Below are 24,036 nucleotides of genomic sequence, written 5' to 3'. Positions count from 1 at the left end.
TTGAAGTAATTCCACAGTGGGAAGCACAGCCCAACAGTGCAGGCTTTTCCTGGTTATTTTGACAGCATTTCTGGGCAAAGCTGCATTATTCTCCCCTGCTCAATGCCTGTGACACCTCAAGCACTGTGTCCCTCAGTACTCAGGACTAAGAGGGCACCTCCACAACCCCCTGCACCCATCTGTGCCATGGATTCACCTTTCTCCCCACACCAAGGGTCCCCATCTCACCCCCCACATCTGACATCTCTGCAGCTCTTGCTGTTTTCCCACTGTTAGCCACAAATCCCTCAACAGTGACTGCACCTTCTCCCCGGGCTTTAGAGCCTTTCTGAATTCCATGGTTTGGACACCAGTGGCCCAGGGAATCCATGGCTGCCCCATCCCTGGAAGTTTTCCAGGCCAGACTGGACGAGGCTTGGAGCAACCTGGGATAGTGGAAGGTGTCAGGGTTGGAACCAGGTGCCTTGAAAGTCCCTTCCAACCCAAACCATTCTGTGATCCTGTGAGACAAGACCCATGCAGATCCCCCAAGGGTGCTGCTGCTCACACAGCTTTCAGGGGCTGAAAATGCATTTTGCAGTGGGGTAAAGGGGTTCAGAGGCTCCACTCTCATCCCTGTGGGAATGCAGCCTTGGAAAGAGAAGAACCTGGAGCTGGTGTTCTTCCAAGAGGAGGTAGAAGCTGGGGAAGTCTCTGACCTGCCTCTTCTGTCACCTCCTTGCACACTGAGCAAAAGCCAAGAGATGCAAAGGCAAGAGCAGCCATCAGTAGATGAGTGCTGGTATTTATTGTGCTGTAACAGACAGTGCTGGTTGGACATGGACAGGGAATTTTGAGTGGAATCAATGCTGAGGCCATTCCTGTGTGTCTCCAAGCAGTGTGGAGCAGAGCTGAAAGAAGAAAGGGGTGAGAGTTGAGGGCACCCAAGGGCAGAAATGTGCTTCAAACTGTATCAAGAACCCTGTACATGGGCACTTCTCGGGCAGCCAGGGGTACAGGCCAGGCTTACAACTCATTAATTAAGCAGAGCAGCTAATCTTAGCACTAAGGAACGCTAGCTCAGGTAATGTAACATTTAAAATGAATTGGACAGAAGTCATTCACAGTAAAGATTTCCATTCCTGGTATGGGTGAGAGCTATTGTTATGATTAGATTACTGCCAGCCAGGACCAAAACAGTACACCATGGCAAGAGGAAAATAATCATCCACACGGATCAGCTCCAGCTGTGGCTCTGAATGAGGGAGTGTGAGATCTCCACTACTGTATCAAAACAAACACCACGGGTGGCACACGTAGGGCATAGCATTGTCATTGTCATTGTCACTGGGCTGGGGACGCACCCCTGCCCGGGGCAGCCGAGGGAGCAGCGCTGCAGCAGCACAAAAGTCGCTCATTCTTCTCCTCCCCCTCTCTCCCTCCTCTGGAAAGTCACGGGCTCTCCCTCCCAAGGGCACTGCAGTTCCACTCAAAATTCATCTTCAGAGCTGTCGGCCAGGAGCATCACTCGGTCCTGCATGCTGTTAAATTCCCTCTGCTGGGGGAGGAGAACAAACATCAGAGAGCGGCAAAAAGGAACCAAATGGAGAGAATTTGGGTGCCCCCATCCCGTAATCGAGGTGCCCCAGGTCAGATAGACCCCAGCCAGGCTGAGCTTGGTTTCCAGCCAGGAGGGTTCAGAGTTTCCATACCTTCCTGTGAAAAATGCATGTATTTTATGATAGGCTTTTCGCAAATATTAAAATTAATATTAGATGTGTTGTGCTAGAAAGTAATGCTGTATTAATTCTCTTAAGTACTGTGTTAAATGGTTTTAGGTTACAAAAATTGTTAAAATAGAAACGATGCTTTGTAAGATACTTTTTTTAAAGAAAGGACTTGCAGTGAGATAGCAGCCACAGGACACCTGAATCTTTCAGAGAAAAATAATTTATTGCTCTCTTATCAGAAGAAACAAACTTCTTCCCGCCTCGAAGGCGCTGTCAGGATTCAGAGGAAGAAGCTGACACTGACCAGATAGAATCCTGGGTTTGAATGGAATTTATGCATCATGTATGAAGTGTGTGAATATGCAACAGGCTGTTGTTTTTAAAGGTTAATCCTCTGTTAACGTGGATCCCTTTTTCAGGCTCATGCTGCCCAGAAAAGGTACCCAGACATCCATAACTCTTTGTATTTGTTGTCTCATATTGTCCTAATTCAAATTGTCCAAATTATTATTACTCTAATTGTATTACTATTTTTATATAACCATTTTATTACTATTAAACTTTTAAAATTTTAAAAACAAGTGATTGGCGTTTCTCACACTCCATACCTTCCTTTTGTGCCGCTTGGAGCCGTTTCTCCTCCGGCGATTCATCATCTTGATGCTGTAGAGCGCTCCCAGGATGAAGAGAGCTCCAGCTATTCCAACTCCCACAGGAACCAGCATCCCTGACATGTATCCTGCCTAAATGGAGGAGAGAGGAGCAGAGCATCACTCCCAAACCCATCCTTCCAGAGCCATTTTCACCAGCCAAAGATTGCAATGTATCCCCCTATGGTGATTTCCTCAAAGTTTACTGGATTTGAGCCCCCATCACCTGCCTGCACGGGATGATTCCCCACTCCAGGAGCCAGTTGGTCACCAGCACAACTCAGCTTTTCCTGACACACATTTACTGACATCCTGCACTGCCTGCCTTTAGGAGAGGGACATTTCTCTCACAGATGGGCCACTGTGTGCTGGAATCCTCTTCTGGGTGGAGGGACTCCAAAACAGAGGATGGGGCAAATGAGAGGGGCACACAGACTGGTGCTGATAAACTCAATTAGGAAGAGGAGGGAATGGGGTCAATGATTTGCAAGTGATTTGCTACACCAGCAACTGGTTGGGAGTGTTTTTTGTTTTGAAGGAAAACCGTGGCTGCCGAAGGAAGGTGATCTCGAGGTCTTCTCGGCTTTGTACTCAAAATCTTTCAGCCAAACACTTTGGCTTTGCATGGTGTGAAAAATGCCTATTTTATGATTGGCTTTTTGCAGCTATTAAAATGAATATTTCATGTGTTATGTTAGAAAGTTACGCTGTGTTAATTTTCTCAAGGAGTGTGTTAAATATAGTTTTAGGTTATAACATAAGGTTAAAATAGAAGCTATGCTATGTAGGATACTTTTTTTAAAGAAAGGGCTCACACTGAGATAGCAGCCACAGGACACCTGAATCTTTCAGAGGAAGAGAATTTATTGCTCCATTATCAGAAGAAATGAACTTCTTCCCGCCTTGCTCAGTCCTGAAGATCCCGTTAGGATTCAGAGGAAGAAGCTGACACTGACCAGACAGAATCCTGTATTTGAATGGAATTTATGCATCATGTATGAGGTGTATGAATATGCAACAGGCTGTTGTTTTTAAGGGTTAATCTTCTGTTAATGTGTGTCCTTTTTCAGGCTTATTTTGCCCAGAAGAGGTACCTGGACTGTCTATAACTCTTTGTTTCTATTGTCTCATATTATCCTAATCCAAATCATTATTATTCTAATTGTATTACCATTTTTAATAACAATTTTATTATTATTAAACTTTTAAAATTTTAAAAACAAGTGATTGGTGTTTTTCACACATGGGAAGAGGTCCCCTGCACGGCACCAGGATGGTGACACAGGGAGGACACTCACACCCTCAGGTGGCTTTAAGAGGAGCCCAGCAAAATTAACCAGCCCTAATTCAATCACTGTGATCAGTGTGTTTGCACTGCCCATTAAAACAAAAAATACAGTCAGCATGGCTAATCTAAAATTACACATCTAAACACTCTAAATCCTTAGGAAAATATTCCCAAATTCTTGCTATTTTATATTTGACTGCTTTAAATGAAAAGGAACCTAAGTTTTAAAGTATTGTCTCAGAGTCCTCACCTAATTTGGGCAGGTGGGCTCAGCATTGCAAGGGAGGCAGGTACAGCTTCACCCTCTGCCTGCTACACCCCCAAAAATGAATTTTTCCTGCCAAGGGACACAGGCACCAATTGTGAGGAGTATCAGACAGCTCCCAGCAAGGCTCAGCCCATTGCTTACAACCACCTGCCTTCATCTGTGCTCTCAAAACACAACACAGCACACACACCATAATTACTTCTCTCCCATAATCCACTGAGTGGGAGGAAATAAAAAAAAAAAATTTAAAAAGCTCTTCAGGTGCACTAGCCTGCCTGTGTACACTTACCTGGAGAATGAAAATAACTGCTTTGATCTGGGGCAGGCACCAATTGGATCAGGGTTTGGGTCAGGGTTTGGGTTGGAATTGGATCAGGGTTTGGGCCACAGTTTGGATTAGAATTTTAGATTAGACTAGATTTTTGGCTTAGAGCAGCACCAAATCCTTTTCTATGGACCCCCATCAGGGGCTGCTCCCTCCTCCCCCAAGGAGAGCTGGTTTGCTCCCCAAGCCCCTCCAGATCCTACTCAGTGCTTTAAACAGCAACAGCTCCTCTGTGTGTGGATCCCAAAGCCTCAGGGATCTTCAGCTGCATCATTCAGGTTCCCTGAACCCCCTCCCAGAACAGCCAGCCCTGCTCAGCTCAGGTGCTGGGAAGGGGCTGCAGCCTGAGCCCAGCTCCCAAAAAAGGACACAGCTGAAGGCCGTGTCTCTGTGAGGCAATTAAGGTGCCTTAATTGGGTGACCTAATTAGTGCAGCGTGGAGTTTTCTATTTCTGGAACTTTGCTGCTGGCATGGGCAGTGAGGGGAGGCTGCAAATGGCTCTGAGCTGCTGCCCAGCTGAGTTTCCATGTCAGAAATCACAGTGAGCTCCTCAGCCTGTCTGTGAGCCTTTACCACACCTGACCAGCCTGTGGCCTTTTACAGGTTTCCCCCAGCCCCCAGATCAGTGTTTTACACCCCAAAAACCTGTGATGTGATGCAAATCCATCCCTTCTGTGTCTTGCAGCCCAACTTCTGAGGGCTACTGCAGTTTCTAGACAGAAAACCCCATTTCACAGGCCAAAGCCACATTTTCACCCCTTTATGGGAAAGAAGATGTAGCTTCTTTAGCTTTTAATACACCCAATCCATGCCCAGGACCTTCCTGGCCCTGCTGGGCTTTGAGATAACAGCAAGAGAACCTGAGAGGAACTCCCTGTCCATTATTTGCCCCACCAAATGCAGCATTTGCACAGTGATTGCAGGAAACCAGACATAAATCAGTCCCTGACCTGTGCTCCTGGTCCCACAGCCCCACCTGAGGGACAGGGAAGGACATTTCTCTCAGAGATGTGCTGGAATCCTTGTCTGGGTGTAGGGATTATAAAACAGAGGATGGGCAAATGAGAGGGGCACACAGGCTGGTGCTGAAAAACTCAATTAGGAATAGGAAGGAATGGGGTCAACACGTTTATTTGCAAGTGATTTGTGACACCAGCAACTGGTTGGGAGTATTTTTTGTTGGGCTTTTCTAAGGAAAAACATGAGCCAGGTGAAAGATCCCAAAGGAGGGAGGTGGCTCAGGAGTGAGTGGAAATGGACACCAGTGGATCCTCAGTGACAGCAGTGCTTGTGCTGGGTGTGGGAATCCATAAAATCAGAGGGTTTTGGGAAAGCTGCAAAAGGCAGGCCTTGGAGGCAGCAGAACTGTGATTAGAGCTAAGCAGATTGGTCAGCAGAAAAATTATGTAAAATGTAGAAAAGTAAGGACAAATAGAACAATGGTTTGTGTATTAACGCTTGTCTAGAATAACTCCTTAAGCTGCAGAAAATTTTATCTAGTGAGATATTAGGAAGTTGTAAGCTTAATAATGGAGCTCTGTGCCTTGTGTTTTAAGGCTTACAAGCAGGTATTGTATTTGAAATAAGCAAGCATTTTTTAACCAAAGGTACCTGTGCTTACAGTGGTTGGATGGAACTACTGGCAATGTGCTTTTGCTTTGTGTAATTGGTCGAAAAACTTTTAAAGTAAGTTGTAACATTAAGTTCTTGGTCTGCTGATGTCATCTTCCCATTGTCAAAACCATGTAATAAAATTGATACTGGAAAATAAAACAGCTCAAGGCTGTTCCCTGCAGTCCCATCCCATTTGTGATTTGTGCACAGCCCCTGGCTGGTGATAGCTGGGCACTGCCACAGCCCAGGCTCTGCCTGCAAGAAGTTCAGGCTCTGCAGGGCTCTGCTGGAGACAGGAACATGCAACAGGGAAGGACAGAGGTGGCCAACAAGGTGACAAGAGGAAAGACAAGCTTCAGGGAGAAGCCACTGATGTCCCCAGGCTGTGCTGTGCCCCGTGCTGGCATGCGCAGTGCCCTGTGCATGCTGCAACCCCTCCAGGCACACAGCCAGCCTCAGCTGCTCTTTACCTTGGCTGGGAAAACCATTCTCTGTCCTTTCAGCATCTGCTCTGGATGAATCCCAGGCCAAGGAGGCTCTAGACTGGCTCTAGACTTGCCTCCTTCCTAGTGCAGGCAGAAAGGCAACTCAGCAGGGCTGGGCAGGAGCCCAGTGAAACCCTCCCACCCCCAGTCCTGCAGAACTGCTCCAGGTTGCAAGGCAAGTTGTTTTCCATTACCATCTGCATGGCAGATTATCTTTGTCAAGTGGGCAGTTTGCCTTATCTCTCTCTGAGTGATCACAATCACTCCTCCCTCCAGGGAGACATCTGCTGATAACAGCTATTGAATGTCACTGCATGGCTGATAAGAACTACAGCATCCCATTGGGAGATGTGAGCCAATGGGAGGAGCCAAGCATTCCTACCTGGATATAATCTGGAGATTCTGGAACACCAGCACGGCTTCTCCACTGGATTCCCCAGAGGAACAGCAGCTGCCTCTTCTCCCCCTGGATCTTCAGAGGAAGAATACATCCTTCTCTACAGGATCCCTGCTCCAGCAGAGCCACCCCTGACACTGCAGGAGGGCTGCAGCCACAATTCCAATGGGACTGCTGCCAACAGCCTGACCCACAGGGTGTCAGGTTGGGTTCTGACTCTGTCAGTGCTGTTCTAGTGCACTGCATTGTTTATTTTATCCTTTATTTTCCTTCCCTATTAAAGAACTGTTATTTCCTGCTCCCATTTTTTTTTTTTTTTGCCTGAGAGCCCCTTAATTTAAAATCTATAGCAATTGGGAGGGGTGAGGAGGGTTTACATTCTCCATTTCAGGGGAGGCTCCTGCCTTCCTCAGCAGACTCCTGTCTTTCCAAACCAAGACAAGAACAGACACCCAGGCCCTGATTCTCTGCTCTGACCTGATGGTAAATGGTGAAAGTGCTGCTGGAATTTGGTGTGGAACAGAAGCAGGGCTGGGCTGGCTGGGTGAGTCTGCCTGAGCTCAGGGAAGGCTTTGCAGGCATCACTTCCACTCCCTGTGATGGTTTTTGTTTCTACTGAGTCTGACCCTCTTCAAGAATCTCCAAGGCCTATTGAGTCACAAAATGTTCTTGCTGTCACCTCATTTCCAGCTTCATGGCTCTGCTGTCAGCAACACAGCACTTGGAAAGCTTCACAACCCTTCTGAAATGTCAATATTTGCTCCAGGGCAGCAGAGCCTAAAAAGCCATCAGTGCCTGTGGCTGCACAGCTCCTGGATGCATGGAGCAGCCCCTGGGATGCCAGGGAGGAAGGATCAGGGTCTGGTACCTTGTTTATCAGCTTTGCTGTGTTTGATCATTCTCCTTGCAGGGATTTGCAGCACGTGGAGGTGGAAAGGCCTCATGCAGAGGCACTGGCATGGCAGGCAGCCTCTCACCAGAGAGCAGCACCTCTTGATTTGGATCCAGAACTGAGCTCAGCACGTAGAGAAAGGGGGTGGAACTAAGTCCTTTACCTTGGGGTCCCTGGAAACATTCCAGGTCAGGCTGGACAGGGTCCTAAACACCTGTCTGGTGAAGATATCCCTGCTCAGTGCAGAGGGGCTGGGCTAGATGGACCTCCAAAGGTCCTTTCCCACCAAAATTATTCTAGGATAAGTTAAAGGGAAATTAAAAAAAAAAAAAAAAAAAGTAACTTGGGTTATCTGACAAGGTCATTTTCTGGTGCAGAGAAATCAATCAAACACTTCTGTCCCTCCTGCCCTTAGTTACAACCCATCAGGGATTTTTTGTGCATTCACACCACTCTATACCAGCAGCACCTGGCTCATTTGCCTCACAGAGAAAATTTTGAGCCCTTTCTCAACTGTCCGTATGGAGATAAAGAACTGTACTGACAAGAATTTATTTATTCCTGCAAGTTAAAGTGGTTTTGCTTTGAAAGGAACTGAAACACTGAGCCTCCTACCTTATCTTTCAGCTTCTCCATCCAGCTTCTCACTGAAAAATAAGGAAAAATAAAAGCTGCAATCATGTTGCTTCTATTAATTAGTAACAAATGATAGTGAGATTAAAATAGACAGCAATTAAATTGACAAGCTGATAAGGCTGAACATTAGATTTCCTATTTCTTCATTCATGAGAAAAAGCAAATGCAGCAAATCAACACAAGAAACTCTTGGAGTTGGCAGGCAAGCAGCTCACCTTTGGCTGAGCAATTCCCATCTTCAGAGTGATTTAAAAAAGAAAATAAAAACCAGTATTTCAGGCTGTGGGTTTTTGACCATCACTTCTCATACACGCACCAGGGTGTCTGACCAGGAGAAAACCTTTCAGAGCAGTTATTTCCTTCCCCTGGCCTCCTCTATGTGGATATTCTGCCCTGTATTTTGTATAGCCTGTAATGATGGCTAAAAATGTATTTTTCACTGCCTTTTATTGCCCTGCTTTTCTGGAATAGTCCCTGCCTGCTCTGGGAAGCCTCCAGAGGGCTGGGATGGCACTGGAGGGGCTGAATCACCAACCCAAGCAAATTTGTACTGCCAGCACTGCGACTTTCTTCTCCTGACAGTTAAATAAAATATAAAATATGAAATATGACAGGTGGGAATTAAAACTGTGTAATGGCAGGTGCTTTGGGATGGAATATTCACTGATCTCAAAGAGCTGCAAGGGCTCAGCAGTGGGTGCAGGGGTCACAAACAGCACAGGGCTCTGGGTGTGTCTGCACTGCACCAAGGCAAAATACCCACAAGGATCCACCAGGATTTTAACAAATTCCTGCTCATAGGTAAGAGGCAATAAACAGTTAAATATTGGGGTTTTTGGGGGCTCAGAAAGTGTGTTTTTTCAAGGATTCTCATCTCTCCAGGAGGACAATGCTAAAGGCACAGGGGACTCTTGGATGCAGCGATGTCCTTCTGAGGGATATTTCCTCCAGGGCATGTTAAATTCCAAATGTAACACAAAGTTTATGGATTTAGACCTGATCTCCAAGCCTGCTTTGTTATGAAACATGCCTTCAAAGCTTGAATTAGCAACATCAGTGTCAGCATCACTCAGAGCACCCTTTTGAAAGGGGGAGCCTTTCTGTGAGGGGGCACAGGAGGGCCAGCAGCAAATGGCTATTTTATGTCTCAGATACAACACAAGTTCAAAGCCATTTGAATACTCCCTTTGAAGTGTTAGCAACATAACACCTTCAGAGGGATAACACCTAACAGAAGGATCCCAAATTAGCTAAAGGTGAACACCTGTGAAGGAGGCACAGGTGTGCTTATCTCTGATGGGGAGCTGAGAAAAAAAGATTAATTATCCAGGAGAGGGACACACACAGCACTAGAAGAGCACAACAGATCTTGTTTTATCTTGTTTTATCAGCTCTTCCCACCATTAGTCCTGGCCTGCAGAGGCTAAGACATACAGAACTCAGTTTATGAAGGTGCCACCACAATCCTCCTCTGCCAGCCCAAGCCTGCATGCCCTGGATTCACAGAATCACAGAATTTACAGAATCACTGGGTTGGGTAGGGAGACACCTTCAAAACCATTGAGTCCATCCCAGCCCCAACAGCTCAAGTCACCCCTGGCACCCAGTGTCACATCCAGGCTTTGTTAAACACACCCAGGGATGGGGACTGCACCACCTCCCCGGGCAGCCATTCCAGAACTTTATCACCATTTCTTTTTCCTGATATCTAACCTGTATTTCCCCTGGTGCAGCTTGAGGGCGGATTCCCAGTGGAATCCCAGAGAGGAAGGACACGCCTGGCTGCCCTGGGCTGGGTTTCCAGGTGTGACACTGCCAGGAGTGGTGACAGTGGCTCACACCCACAGGGCTTGGGGACAGCATCCCCACCTGCACCTGCAGGGCTCAGCTGGCCCAAACCCCAGCTGAGCACAGCACAAAGCCTATTTTTACACCTCTCCCAACCATTCCATGGGATCAGTGATCTCACCAATAGCTGACCCACTTTGCTGCAGCTGAACAACAGCAGCAATTAACTCCAGAGTATTTCTGCCAAGGCAGAGGCAGGGCTGAGCTAAGAATATTCCATTACCTATTTTTAATGAACACAGATGATGGCTTTGTTCCCCTGTGCTCCACCAAGCAACAGCAGCACCCAGCAGCTCCATACTACAAATCTTTATTTGCTGTTACACATTTGTTATTAAACCTAGCCTTGCTTGCAGCTGTGAGGTGCCATTGGAAATCAACCCAGGCCACAGGAAAAACAACCCAAGATGATTCTCCCTGACCAGGTGCCTCTCCAGTGGATGCTCTAATGCAGCCACAGCCTCTGACCTCTGCTAGAGGAAAATAGTGGCCCCAAATTAATGAGATTCAGGCAGGAGGTCAGAAACCCCTCAATGTCCTGGCAGGACTGCACTGGGAAGGAGCAGAGAGAGTGGAGCTGTGATGAAGATTGCAATGCAAGATGTTTTCTATTACCATCTGTATGGCAGTTGTCTTTTGTCAGTGGGCAGTTTGCCTTATCTCTCTCTTTGAGTGACCACAGTCACTCCTCCCTCAGGAGGGGACATTGCTGATAACAGCTATTGAATGTCACTGCATGGCTGATAAGAACTACAGCATCCCATTGGGAGATGTGAGCCCAGAGGGAGGAGCCAAGCATTCCTACCTGGATATAATCTGGAGATTCTGGAACACCAGCACGGCTTCTCCACTGGATTCCCCAGAGGAACAGCAGCTGTCTCTTCTCCCCCTGGATCTTCAGAGGAAGAATCCATCCTTCTCTACAGGATCCCTGCTCCAGCAGAACCACCCCTGACCCTGCAGGAGGGCTGAGCCACAATTCCAATGGGACTGCTGCCAACACCCTGACCCACAGGGTGTCAGGTTGGTTCTGACTCTGTCAGTGTTGTTCTAGTGTATTGCATTGCTTATTTTATCCTTTTTTTTTTTTCTTTTCCCTATTAAAGAACTGTTATTTCCTGCTCCCATTTTTTTGCCTGAGAGCCCCTTAATTTAAAATCTATAGCAATTCAGAGGTGTGGGGAGGGTTTACATTCTCCATTTCAGGGGAGGCTCCTGCCTTCCTCAGCAGACTCCTGTCTTTCCAAACCAAGACAAGCTGTCACAGCCAAGGTCCCAGCCCTAGCAGGCTGGGGCCAGGACAACTCAGGGAGCACAGGGTTACCATGAATTACAAACACTTATCATGTCACCAATGCATTGTTCTAGCAGCTGGCAGGAGATCACAAGCCCCTGTGTCACCAAAACTGAGCACTCACTGCCCCAGTGATTCGCCCCTCTGTGTGTGGATAGGAAACAGAGCATTATTTCAAGGCAGAATTGATATCTATGCTAAGCAGCTACCCTCAATTAATTCTGGGCTTCAGACTCTAATTATGCAACAGAATCCATAATTAATATTCTGGCTTGGTCTTGGGAAAGGAAGGTTGTGGCTGGCACATTCCCATGAAAATGCAGCTCTCTCCAAGAACACCAGGTGACTTGCCAATGAGGGCAAGCAAATAATTAGTAAAAAATACACTAGTCCATGTATTTTCCATCATCCCCTTTATTCCTCCTTTCTCTGATCACTGAACGTCCTGAAGAAATTCCAAGAGTCTCTCTGGGTGTGAATTACCAGCAAGTATCTGCAGTGCTGGCTCATCTTCCACAGCACTTCCAGGATGGTGACTGGGACTGGTCCAAACTCTGCCTCAGCTTAATTTTCCAAACTCTGCCTCAGCTTAATTTTGATGCTTGGTTTAATGGGGAGCTAAGTAAGATGAGAGTGGAGCACTTCAGCAAATTACATATATAATCTGACATTTCCTTAGTGACTTATGTAATGTCTGCATCTCAGCAAATTAATTTTAAATAACATGTAGCTTAAGATTAAGCCAGTCAGGAGCACAGAGGAGGAGCACACAGGTCTGGCAGTGGCCTCAGAGCAGCCCAGGATGGATTCATGTGCTATTTTTAGGCAGTTTTACCCAGCTTTCCCCTTCAAAATGTGCAGCCACATTATTATAATAATTCAGAAGCTCTGGTGCTGAAGAAGTGAGGCTCATTGGCAGAGGTCAGCAGCAGCCTGTGGTGTCTCCCTGGCCCTTTTGGAGGGACGTGGGCAAAGGGACACTCATAATTCCCTGTGAGCAAAACCCCTCTGGGATCTCTGGCTCTGGCAATGCAGGCAGAGGCTCAGGAGGGGACAGCAGGTGACACCTGAGGGTACATGGCACTGGATGCCCAAAATCAGAAGGTGTAACAGTGTTCACAGGGGTCTTTGGATGAGGGAAGAGATGAGGATTTGACTCCATATTTCAGAAGGCTTGATTTATTATTTTATTATATATATTACATTAAAACTATACTAAAATGAATAGAAGGAAAAGTTTCATCTCAGAAGGCTAGCTAAGCTAAGAATAGAAAGGACAAGAATGTTAAAAAAGGCAGCTGCCTCAGACTCTCTGTCCGAGTCAGCTGTGCTGTGATTGGCCATTAATTAGAAACAACCACATGAGCCAATCACAGATGCACCTGTTGCATTCCACAGCAGCAGATAATCAATGTCTACATTTTGTTCCTGAGGCCTCTCAGCTTCTCAGGAAGAAAAAAAAAATCCCAAGAAAAGGATTTTTACAAAAAGATGTCTGTGACAAGAAGGTGCTCTGAGGTCTCCCCAGAGCCTTCTCTTCTCCAGGATGAACACCTCCCTCTCTCCCAGCCTGTCTCCAGCCCTCAGAGCATCTCTGTGGTCTCCTCTGCACTCACTTGGGTCCAGATCCCTTTTTATGCTGAGCCTTCACTCCTGATCTCCCTCCCTGCTGCTGTTCCAAGGACTGTCCATCCCCAGACAAGTTCATTTTCATGTTCCAGGTCTCCTGTGCCCCCTCTGTCCTGGCAGCTGCAGGGGCTGGGTGCCAGAGCCTGGCTCTGCCTTTCAGCCTCACCCACCCCAAGGCACCCCCAAATCCCCCACCAAAGGCTTTTCCCTGCTTCCCTCCCCACCCTGCTCTGAAATCAGGAGCACAAGTCCTCAGGGCCTCTTGCTTTGCCAACTTTTAGTAATCCTAATTGCCTAATTATCCACTCCAATGCAATGATAAAGCTGCTTAATAATTCTGTTCTCTTCTCATTCATTCTCTCCCTTCCCAGATAAGAAAATGCAGAGACTTCTGGTGGAGATCTCAATCAATAATTCATGCCCCACTGCCATCAGTTGTGTCTCTCCCCCTCCCCTCTTGGATGCCCTGCTGCTTTGTCTTGTCACTTTGGTTTCATCTAATCAGCTTGTTTTAATCATATCCTCCTTTTTAATCATCAGTTAAAGCAATTCTGGTTTTCCATGGCACATTATCACTCATCCATGCAGATGTTGCCTGGTTTTCAAATCCAGCACTTACAGCTTCATTCCAGAACTCCATCCTGCTACTGATGGAGCTTCATCCATCACCTTTCCTTTCAAAAACTCTCTACCACGACCCCCAGACCAGGGATGGGGGATTCTCAACTTCTTTGTCTCACCATCCTCACAGTCAAGAATTTTTTTCCTAATATCTACTCCAAATCTGCACTCTTTCAGCAAAGGAGAGCTGGTTAAAGTGCAGGAAATAAGGAAAAGATTGATTACTTTCAATCAGTCTGCATATACCAACCAACCTGCCCTGTTCCATTACAGATTTCATCCCTTTCTCTTGCAGGTTAAACTTTGTTTTTTCCCAAATGAGACTTGTGAGAACAATTTTGCAGAAATGCTTCGTGCTTCATCTGCTCAGCTCTGACAACTTAATGGCACAAGGGTGCATCTGCTCCTTTCCCTTTAAAAAGCACAATTTTCAATTTACTTACTAGCACAAATAAATAATAAAGAAAATGGCATCTGCCTGGAAGGCAGCATATTTTTAATTCCAGAACAACTACACCTACCTGATGGGAATGTTGATGCATGAATTGCCCAACTGGAGAAGGCTTGAACAGCTGGATAATCAAACAAATGTCAATCTGACAATTACCATTTATGTTTTCAGATAAAAATTTTGCTTGGGTGAACTTTGAATTAACCCAGTGAACTTTAACAGCTACCATGGCACTGTCTGGTCCCTGAACTGCACCATCCACACCCTTTTCCCTGCCTCTCCAGCTGCAACCCAAGCCTGGTTGTGTGATGGTGCTCACAGGGGTTTTAGGATGAGGGAAGAGATGAGGATCTGACTCCATGTTTCAGAATGCTGATTTATTATTTTATAATATATATTACATTAAAACTATACTAAAAGAATAGAAGAAAGGATTTCATCAGAAGGCTAGCTAAGCTAAGAATAGAATAGCAAAGAATGATAACAAAGATTTGTGACTCGGCTCTGTGTCCAAGCCAGCTGACTGTGATTGGCCATTAATTACAAACATCCAACAAGGGCCAATCACAGATGCACCTGTTGCATTCCACAGCAGCAGATAATCATTGTTTACATTTTGTTCCCGAGGCCTCTCAGCTTCTCAGGAGGAAAAATCCTAAGGAAAGGATTTTCCATAAAAGATGTCTGCGACATGGTTGCAACTCAAGCCTGCCTGAAATCTCCTGGAAAAGAAATGGAGATGGGGGGAGAACTCAGCACACTCACCCAGAAAGCAGGAACTAAATTGGGCTTCCCAACTCCTTTCCTGCCCTATTGACACTCCTTTCCCCATGGCATTTGGTATGGCTCCTCCTTTTCCTTTTCCCTTGCACTTTTTAAGTCATTTTCCACTTTATGTGCCCCTTGCTGAGGCTGGCAAAGGCACTGCCCTTGTGCCTTGGCATTTCTCTGTGAACTCACTTCTTCTGTGGGGCCTTCAAAACCAATATTGACATCTACACACCATTTGTTCCTCCCTCAGTGGCTCCAGACAGGCACAAGATGCTAAAGCCAAGCCAAGGTACAAAACCTGCCATTATCCAAAAAGGCACCAGCAGGACGTTGCTGTGAACTGGCTGCCACAATTTGTTGTGTGATTAAATATTTACTGATCACACTGTGTTCAAAAGCTGTGTCTGCTCTGGGAGAGGAAAGGCAAACTTTGTTCATGGAAATGGCAACACCTCTGCTGGGATGAGCTTCTGCCTCACCCTGCCCTGGCTCAGCTCCTGGATCAACACAGGGAGCTCATGGGCTTCTTGTGTGCTGGAAATGCTCACATTCACCAGCTGTGAGAGAAACACAGACTGGGCTGGGTTAAAGCGACCTTAAAGACAGGCTTGTTCCATCCCCTCACCTTCCACCATCCCAGGTTGCTCCAAACCCCATCCAACCTGGCCTTGGGCACTTCCAGGGATCCAGGGGCAGCCACAGCTGCTCTGGGCCCCTGTGCCAGGGCCTCAGCACCCTCACAGCCAAGAATTCCTTCTCAAATCCCATCTAACCCTGCCCTCTGGCAGTGTGAAGCCATTCCCTGTGTCCTGTCACATCCTGCCCATGTCCAAAGTCCTTTTCCAGATCTCTTGGCCCCTCGAGGCCTTGGAAAGGGCTCTGAGCTCTCCCTGGAGGTTCCTCATCAAAGCTGTCTCCTGCTGAAGATGAAAAATCTTTCTTTACTCATGAGCCTTGACTTTGCAGCTTCAATAACCTTTTTAAGGTGGCATTTGTGTGCTGTTTATTTACACAGCACTATCCAAATGGAACTACCTAGAAGCAGCAGCTGAAGAGCCAGGTTCTATGAAAGAATCCTTCTAGGCTTTTCCAGAGCACTGATACACCTCCTCTTCCAGAGTTCTTCTGATCCCTGCACTCTCAATTCTAAAATTTTGCTGCACAATTTTTTTTTCCTCAGAGGTCTCCAGTAAAAAATTAATTAATGGTTTATTCTTCCCATTATTCATCCACTGGAGCAGGTGATGAATCAGCCAAAGTTTTCTTAAACAGTCTGGGACAAGCACCATGGAAAAAATCTTGGTCCAAAAAGTTAAAATTTGGTTAAGTTATCAAGAACTAGAACACAACAGAATATATATCTAACCAATTTAATGACTGGCATGGCTTGTGCAGAGTTGCAGGGCAATGCCTTGAGGGGACACATCGCCCTTCCCCAGCAAGTGCTGTCAGGGCCAGGTTGGATGGGGCTTGGGGACACCTGGGCTGGTGGAAGGTGTCCCTGGTCACCACCCTGCACAGGGCTGTGAACAGAGAGAGTCTTTGAGGCCACCTCCAGTCCCAACCATTCTGAAATTCCATTATCTCAACCCTTACTGGCTGATTTTTGGAGAAGCTTCGAGGTGCACTGCGATCCTTCGTTTGCAGATCCTTAATTTCCTGATTTGTATAGGAAATGACACTACAGCAGCTGAGGATGTGGTCCTGGAAGAGAAATCCTTCCTCCTGCCAGCAGCAGGCTCTGTGTTGTGCTGTCAGTCTGCCCAAATCCCCGGGGGGATCAGAGGGAACCAACAGGTCTTGGAGGAAAACTGCACCACCCCATCCCAGCCACCAGAGCTGAGCCCCACAAACACTGTGGGGATCTCTATCCCTACACCAAGCCAATATTTTAGCCCTTTCTGGCACCAAATCCCCCTAAAATCACTGCTGGTTTTGAGGGATGGCTGGAGGGTTTGACCCTTTAAATTTACCCCAAGGTGGAATTTGGTCCCGTGCTATCTTTCAATGCCCATTTTTCTCCAAGCCTGTTTTCTGCTCCACAACCCAGCAGCCTCTCCCATACTCTGCTACAAGACTGAACAGATTCTGGCAAAGACAGGATAGATTTGTGCAAATTAAAAACTAAATGTCAGGTTGCAGTGATGGGAGGGGTGGAAAAGGTGGAAAAGCTGCAGGTGGAGAGCATCTCATCCTTCCCTCTGCTCCAAGAACACCTCATTCCAGCTGGAGGACAGCAGCAAAATGGTGGTGTGGCTGTTATGATGCCTTGAGGGGCTACTTGGAACAGAGGCTGGGCAGAATACTTAATATTCCTTAAATATTCCTTATTTAAGGAATAAAGGTGGGATTTATTTAAAGGCCTTCAAAGGATTCACCTTGGGCAGTACAAGAGCCTGGCCAGGGCTACACCCAAGATGGACCCCAAGTCACGAGTTTTTACACTTTCATAAGTTTTGGTCCATTTCCACATTGGGTTTAATTGTCCAATTCCAGCTCCAGTTTATGCAGTCCCAGTTTGCTCTCCTCAATTCTCTGTTATTTGCACTTTTTGGGGCTGAAGCTGCAATGGTGTCCTTGGTTCTAGGGCTGGAAAAGGATTGTTTTGTCTCAGTAACTGTGAGGAGAACTTGCTAACACTCCATATGAAGTTCAGAGTCACACTCTAAGGCAGTAGAGAATCTGGAAAATATGAAAGCCAAAACTTAAGGCATCAGTTATTTGATTAAATACCTTCCAAAGCTCCAGCTGAAGCCACATGGTACTCCCCTGTACTGAGAGGAGAGGGCATTTCTCATTCAGCCCTCTCTAAATACAAACTCCAGAGATCTTCCTGCCCTCCTGGCAGAGCTCATGGCCTTATCTACTTTAAAGGATCAGCAGCTACACTGCAAAATTTCTTTTTGTGCTTCAGTCTATGTCTGATATTAATCAGGATCAGAGAAGATTCCTGGTTTGCTTTTTTTCCTTCCATAAAGAACAAAAGTAATTTTCAGAATCCCATTTTCTGGGGACACTATGAAGGATTTGCCAGCAGCAAGGGCGGAAATGGGGAATTTTCCATTTTTGTGTTTAAGAAAAAGGATATATTTTTCTTATTTCAAGTTTTGGCCTTTATTTCATCTGTCAAGATGCAGCACTCCCCATGAAATGACTTAAAGATCAATAAAGGACTAAATGGTTGGAAACAAAAATGATGGAGTTGACCTTTGAAGGAAAAAACAGGTTTTAGACTGTGTTTTCAGCCAACAATTATTCCACTAATTAAACCACAAAGCCCCGAGCATCGATTAGGTGCTAAAAATAAGATCTGAATATCACAGAGACTCATTTTCCTTCAAATCCTTGGGAAGAGCAGCATTGCCCAGTGTCAGCCACAAAAGGAAAATGAACTTGCTTGTGTCTGCTAACAGGACAAGTCTTACCCCACATTCCTCCTGCATCCAGAACTGAGCAACAATTCCCACTGGGATTCTCTTGGGATCAAACTCCAAATGGAGCCTTAGAGTTCTTGACACCTGTCCCTGATTTTTTGTGTAATTGTGGGCAAGTAAATTGGTCTCTCATTCCATTTTCCATCATTGCTATGGGAATATTAAAGATAAAATAGATCACAGAAGTTCAAGACTGGAAGAGACCTATAAGATCATCAAGTCCAGCTGATGTTCTAACTGTTCAACTAGATCATGGCAGCAAGTGCCACATCCAGTCTTTTTTTGAATTCTTCAAGGGATGATGACTCCACCACCTCACTGGGTAAATTATTCCAGTATCACATCTAGTAGGTCAGTTGTGTTTCTTTTCCTTGTGTCAGAGCCTCTTCCTTCATAGTTTAATATCCCCTACTGTAACACCTCCAAATAAAACAAATAATAAATCACAGTAAAATGGGGTTTTTTGGAAACAAATGTTCTTTAGGATGCCATTATTTTAAGCAACCTGTTCCACCCAGGAACTTCCACTATCCCAGGCTGCTCCAAGCTCCATCCAACCTGGCCTGGAACACTGCCAGGGATCCAGGGACAGCCACTTCAAGCGTCTCTGAACTGGGGTAAGTGGGACAAACCAGGAAATTCAGTGCCAACCAAAATGATGGATGGCTCTGCTGTCTTTTGTGCTGTGAGAGTGATGACAAGAAGATGCTGTCCACAGAGATCTGGGCACCTGGAGCACTGCTGAGTGCTCTGGGAAAGTCACTTCATGTTTCTGAGTTGGCTCCCCAAGTGTAGAAGAGAGTTAAAAGGCATCAGCTGCCTTTGTGCAAGACCTGTTTGGATACTCTGACTTGCAGACCCCTCCCTGGAGCTGCTTAGGGGGGATAATTATTCATTTCTTCTATCTCTAAACATGCCAGTGCTTTGTGAGCATTGGAAAATGATAGTATCTTGTTTGCCATAAATGCAGTAATTATAGCTAAAACTCTTCATTTACATGGAAATGACAAACAACAAATTAGAATCAAGCATCTACAATTAGGGTAAAAAGCCACAGCAATTTGTTATTCTTTGCAAGAAATCATTTTTCACATCATTTACTGGGAAGGAGGTCTCATTATGTAATGATATTTAGCTCTTCAACTACTTTTCAGCTTTATTAATTGCACTCACAACAGTTCTCTAATATAAACAAACATCTTCATCTGCTGGCTGGGGATCCAGAGCTGACAGCACTGGCAGGATGTGGAAACCCAGAGAATATTTCTCTGTCTGCTCTGGGGTGTCCTGACCCACAGGGCAGCACTGACTGTGACTCTCATCCATGGAGAAAGTTTCCTAAACTCCAGAATAGACTGGAATCCACACAAGTGTGAAATAGATTATAGAGAGCAGTGCAGGTGTGTCACTTGGTGAGAAATTGAGGTTTTGGGATTTTTAGTGTGTTGTGGATGGCAGCAAGATGGAGGGCACAGGGTGTTGTCCTGGGTTTCTTTTTCCTCCTTCTTCTTCTTCCTTCTTCATGGGTTTGGGTGGCATTTTGTAATTGGGCAGAAGGGTCCCCATTGACTGATACTCTGATGGAAAATGGAATAAGAGATCAATTGACTTGGCCACAGTTACACAAGAAGTCAGGGACAGGTGTAAGGAACTTTAAGGCTCTATTTGGTGTTTGATCCCAAGAGAATCCCAGAGGGAATTTTGCCTAGTTCTGGATGCAGGAGGAATGTGGGATAAGATTTGTCCTGTTAGCAACTGATCCTCTTTGGGATCAGTTATTGGGTTAAAAGGGGAAATAATCTAGTTGTTAATTGGATAGTTCAGTCTTAAAAGACCTTGTAACAAGAGATTGTTGATCATTTTGTGCCTTGCTGCTGAACTCACAGCAGTGAGACTGTTTTACTGATAGGAAATAACAAACACCTGAGCCCAAACATGAATTACTGTCTCAAGTGCCTCCAGTCCAGACCCAGAGAAACCAAAAACAGAATCTACCCAGCTCTGGGGTGTCCAGCACAGGAGGGACCAGTGGAAATGGGTCCAGAGGAGGCCACAAGATGCTCAGAGGGATGGAGCCCCTGTGCTGTGGGGAAAGTCTGGGAGAGCTGGGGCTGCTCAGCCTGGAGAAGAGAAGCTTTGGGGTGCCCTCATTGAAAGGAGCTGACAGCAGAGGTGGAGAGAGAATTTTTACAAGGACCTAGAGGGACAGGACAAGGGGGAATGGCTTCAAACTGACAGAGAGCAGGGCTAAATTAGATATTGGGAAGGAATTCTTCCCTGTGAAGGAGGTGAGGCCCTGGCACAGGGTGCCCACAGAAGCTGTGGCTGCCCCGTCCCTGCCCTTCCAGGGCAGAGTTTTAGAGTTTAAGATATAAAAAAAGAAAAGTAGTTACAAAGGTAAACAAGGAGTTTAGAGTGCAGCACTGTAGGTCTGTGTGTAATGACTGTAACGTGAGTCCATAAGATGAAATATTTAAGGATTGGGTCAAAAACATAAATATCCTTGTTGGCAGTGTTTTATTGGTGAATAAATCCTTAAAAGGTCTTGTAACTAAGGGTCTTGTGACCTTCTGAGCCATGCAGTGAAGATGTGAGCTGAACTCACCCTTCCTGCCTATGTAGAAGATAAGAAAAATAAATCTCTTTGTCGAAAAAAACTCAAGAGGTCTCATCTCCAGCTCATTCAAAATTCCTTCAAAAACCCCCATAAATAAGCACTAGCTCTACCTCCACATCCCTCTGGTCTTGTACCACCAACCTAGGTCCTCATGTATGATGTTTGATTGCAGTGGAGAGGCTGCTGTGCAGCAAAACCTCTCTGTGCTCTGCAGCACCTATCAGCAGTTATGGGTGAGGATCTGCAGACAAATTAATTTCCCGAAATCTTGGTGACGTTTGCTGCCACTCACTGAAGTTGATAAAATCACCACCACCTCCCAGACAAGCTCTGCACAGCCCTGCAGTGAAAGGGCTGATTTATCCTCAGATGCTCTGCTATCCACACTTCCTATTTATTTACACATGGCACAGAGCACTGCTCCTCTGGGACTCCAGTCTGTGCAATGCAATACAGCAATATATCCCAAACACACACCCAGAGCTGTGGCATCCTCCCATCCCGCTCCTTCCACTCAGAAATGAATAAATCTGGCATTTCTCCAAGCAGATTAAGATAATCAGCACCAATTTACTTACCCTGAGAGGGCATTACCCTGATTGGAGCAGGGCAGAGCCCACTCTCTGATTAGGACACTGATATGATGTGGCTCTAAGAGGATGTTTTGAGTGAACTCCTGATTTTGCTGCCATCATCTGTTCAAATAATGAAGAAACAATTGGATGCAAGAGCACCCACACAACATTATCTGGATAAAGCCTCAGAGGCCAATCTGCTTTCAAAGCAGCAGCAAATGTTTATTTATGATCCCAGTGCTGAGGGCCACTTGGAACTGCTGGCTTTCCAAAGACCACCAAAGGGGCCAGGAAATTTTCTGTTGGCTTGGCAAGGGTGGTCTCAGACCTCTAGGAAGACAAACTGCAGAGAGAGACACAGAAAGAAATCACTGACAAACCATAAGGAGGAAATAAGCAGTGGACACTTTTTAAAGTCATTTTTTATAGTGGCCTGATTGCACTGTGGTTTTAAAGAAGATATTTAGATTAGATGTCAGGAAGAAATTCTTGATGCTGAGGATGGTGAGGCACTGATAAAGTTTTCCCAGAGAAGCTGAGGCTGCCCCACTCCTGGAATGTTAAATCCAGCTTGGATGGTGTCATTATCACATTTTTTGAAAAATCCCTTTGCCAGGATTTCTTTTCCTGGCAAGATGAGAAGCCTCAGCTTCTCCACGTTTTCTTGCTTTGGGATGCGGTTTGGAGATTGTGTATATAAACACATTAATTGTTTTTAATTAATAGCTAATTACAGCTAGCTGCGTCGGACTCTGAGGAGTTAGTAACAAGTTTTCATTATTATTCTTGTTTTAGCTTTTTGATGTACCTTTTCTCTTTCTTTAGTACAGTTTTAGTAGATAATATAATGTAATAGAATAGAATAGAATAGAATAGAATAGAATAGAATAGAATAGAATATATCAAACTTCTGAGAACACAGAGTCAAATTCTCATCTCTCACCTCGTCCTTAGAACATCACAACACCACAGGATGGGGCTTGGAGTAACCTGCTCTAATGGAAAGTGTCCCTGCCCATGTTAGGGGGAGAAACAAGATGAGAGTCTGTGATTCACAAGTGAACTGCTCTTATCTTAGCTGAAAGACTAACAAATATTAGCAAGGAAAGAGGTTGGGGTTGTCAAAATCTCTCCTTAGTCTTCTAAAGAAGTGGCAGCAATGTTTTTGTTTTTAAGTGTAAATATTCTGCACAGGGAACTCCCAGGGGAAAACCTGCCTTTTCCACAGCACAAACAAAACCTCTGTGGGCCACCTGAAATCTGATCCTACATTTTCAGGAACAGTTTCATTGTTTTCTGTACCTACACCAGAGCACTTCTGAAATTTAGTCCTAAACATTAAAAGAGGTTGACTGGCCTTACCCTGTAATATTGTGAATCAGTTGACAGATCTGGGCAATAATGAATAACCTAGTTACAGGTTTGAGTGACAAACCCAAAGAACTGTTGACTTAAACCAGTTCATCACAACGTCCTGATTTATCAATCTCTCCAGACTGAGAAATGCTATTTGTCCACTTGAACCCAAAGGGACACAGGAGCTGAAGTCTCACTTTTAAAGTCATTTCAAAGAGACAAACAGATCCACCAAAGCCAAAGAGGCAGCAACGCCCACATTTCAATGTGAGCTGTTGGACCCATAACCAGCTTTGGAAACCCACAGTTAATTTAAGCATTCAGGAAAATTCCCATTTGGTATCTGGGAACAGCAAACAAGACCCTGGGAAGGTGAGCAGAGCAGACCTGGTGCCTTGCTGGAAATGCACTGACTTTCTGTGCTGCTGCACCAGCTTTTCTGCCTTGAAGGCCTGAGATAAAATCATGCAGGGGGGAAATTAACTCAGCCCAACAGCACCAGCAGCTGCAGGGCAGCCTGATCACAAAAGAAAACAAGCAAAATCCTCATCCAGGGAAGGGGAAGACACAGACTTCCACTGAAATCCGCACTCAGCTACCTGACTTTGGTCCCTCAGTTAAATTATTGACAAGGTCACATCTCTGATTTCAGTATAAAAGTGGTTTTTATGTGAAGCCTGGTTGTGGGAAATGGATTTGTAGAGCATTGTTCAAGTTTGACAGAAGGCTTACACAGTATGTATTTGTAAACTTTGAGATAAGAAATGCTGACTTAGAGATGCCATGGAACAGGAGAGACATTGTTGGGAGAGAAATGGAACTGGAAACAAGTGTCAAAGGATGGCCTTGCAAATAAGACTGGATACTTTGGAGAAACAGAATTATGAAAGATGCATTGTAGTAGGACCCACATGGGTAATTTTAGATTATTGGCTTTAAGGAATTTACAGCATGGTGTGGCTAAAGCTGATAGGCCAAGAAATGCTTATAATGTATTGTAATTAATAAATAGTTGGCTTCTGATTGTGATGGTGTGATTTATAACATCTGCATTGTCTCACCCTTCACATGAGACTGAAAATGGAATAAAAGTTTTTAAAATGCCTCTCAGCTGCCCCATCTCTGGGTCAGAAAAAGGCATAATCTGACAAAATTGGTGTTTTGTGTTAGGAACA

General features: G+C 45.5%; 1 protein-coding gene across 1 annotated transcript in view; it reads right to left on the bottom strand.

Annotated features, from left to right (window-relative positions):
* Positions 1-314: 314 nt before the first annotated feature.
* Positions 315-24,036, bottom strand: part of ARMH4 (armadillo like helical domain containing 4) — a 64,260-nt gene continuing 40,538 nt past the window's right edge. The window contains exons 6-8 of the mRNA XM_059474408.1: positions 8,245-8,276; positions 2,318-2,452; positions 315-1,537 (exon numbers count right to left, since the gene is read on the bottom strand). Of these exons, the coding sequence (XP_059330391.1) occupies positions 1,469-1,537; positions 2,318-2,452; positions 8,245-8,276 (236 nt within the window). The 3' untranslated portion in view covers positions 315-1,468. The remainder of the gene's footprint in view (positions 1,538-2,317; positions 2,453-8,244; positions 8,277-24,036) is intronic.

The sequence above is a fragment of the Ammospiza nelsoni genome, chromosome 6 (genome assembly GCF_027579445.1).
Source record: "Ammospiza nelsoni isolate bAmmNel1 chromosome 6, bAmmNel1.pri, whole genome shotgun sequence".
Lineage (NCBI taxonomy): Eukaryota > Metazoa > Chordata > Aves > Passeriformes > Passerellidae > Ammospiza > Ammospiza nelsoni.
The sequence above is the reverse complement of the archived record's forward strand: the minus strand, read 5'-3'. Positions and strand labels throughout refer to the sequence as shown.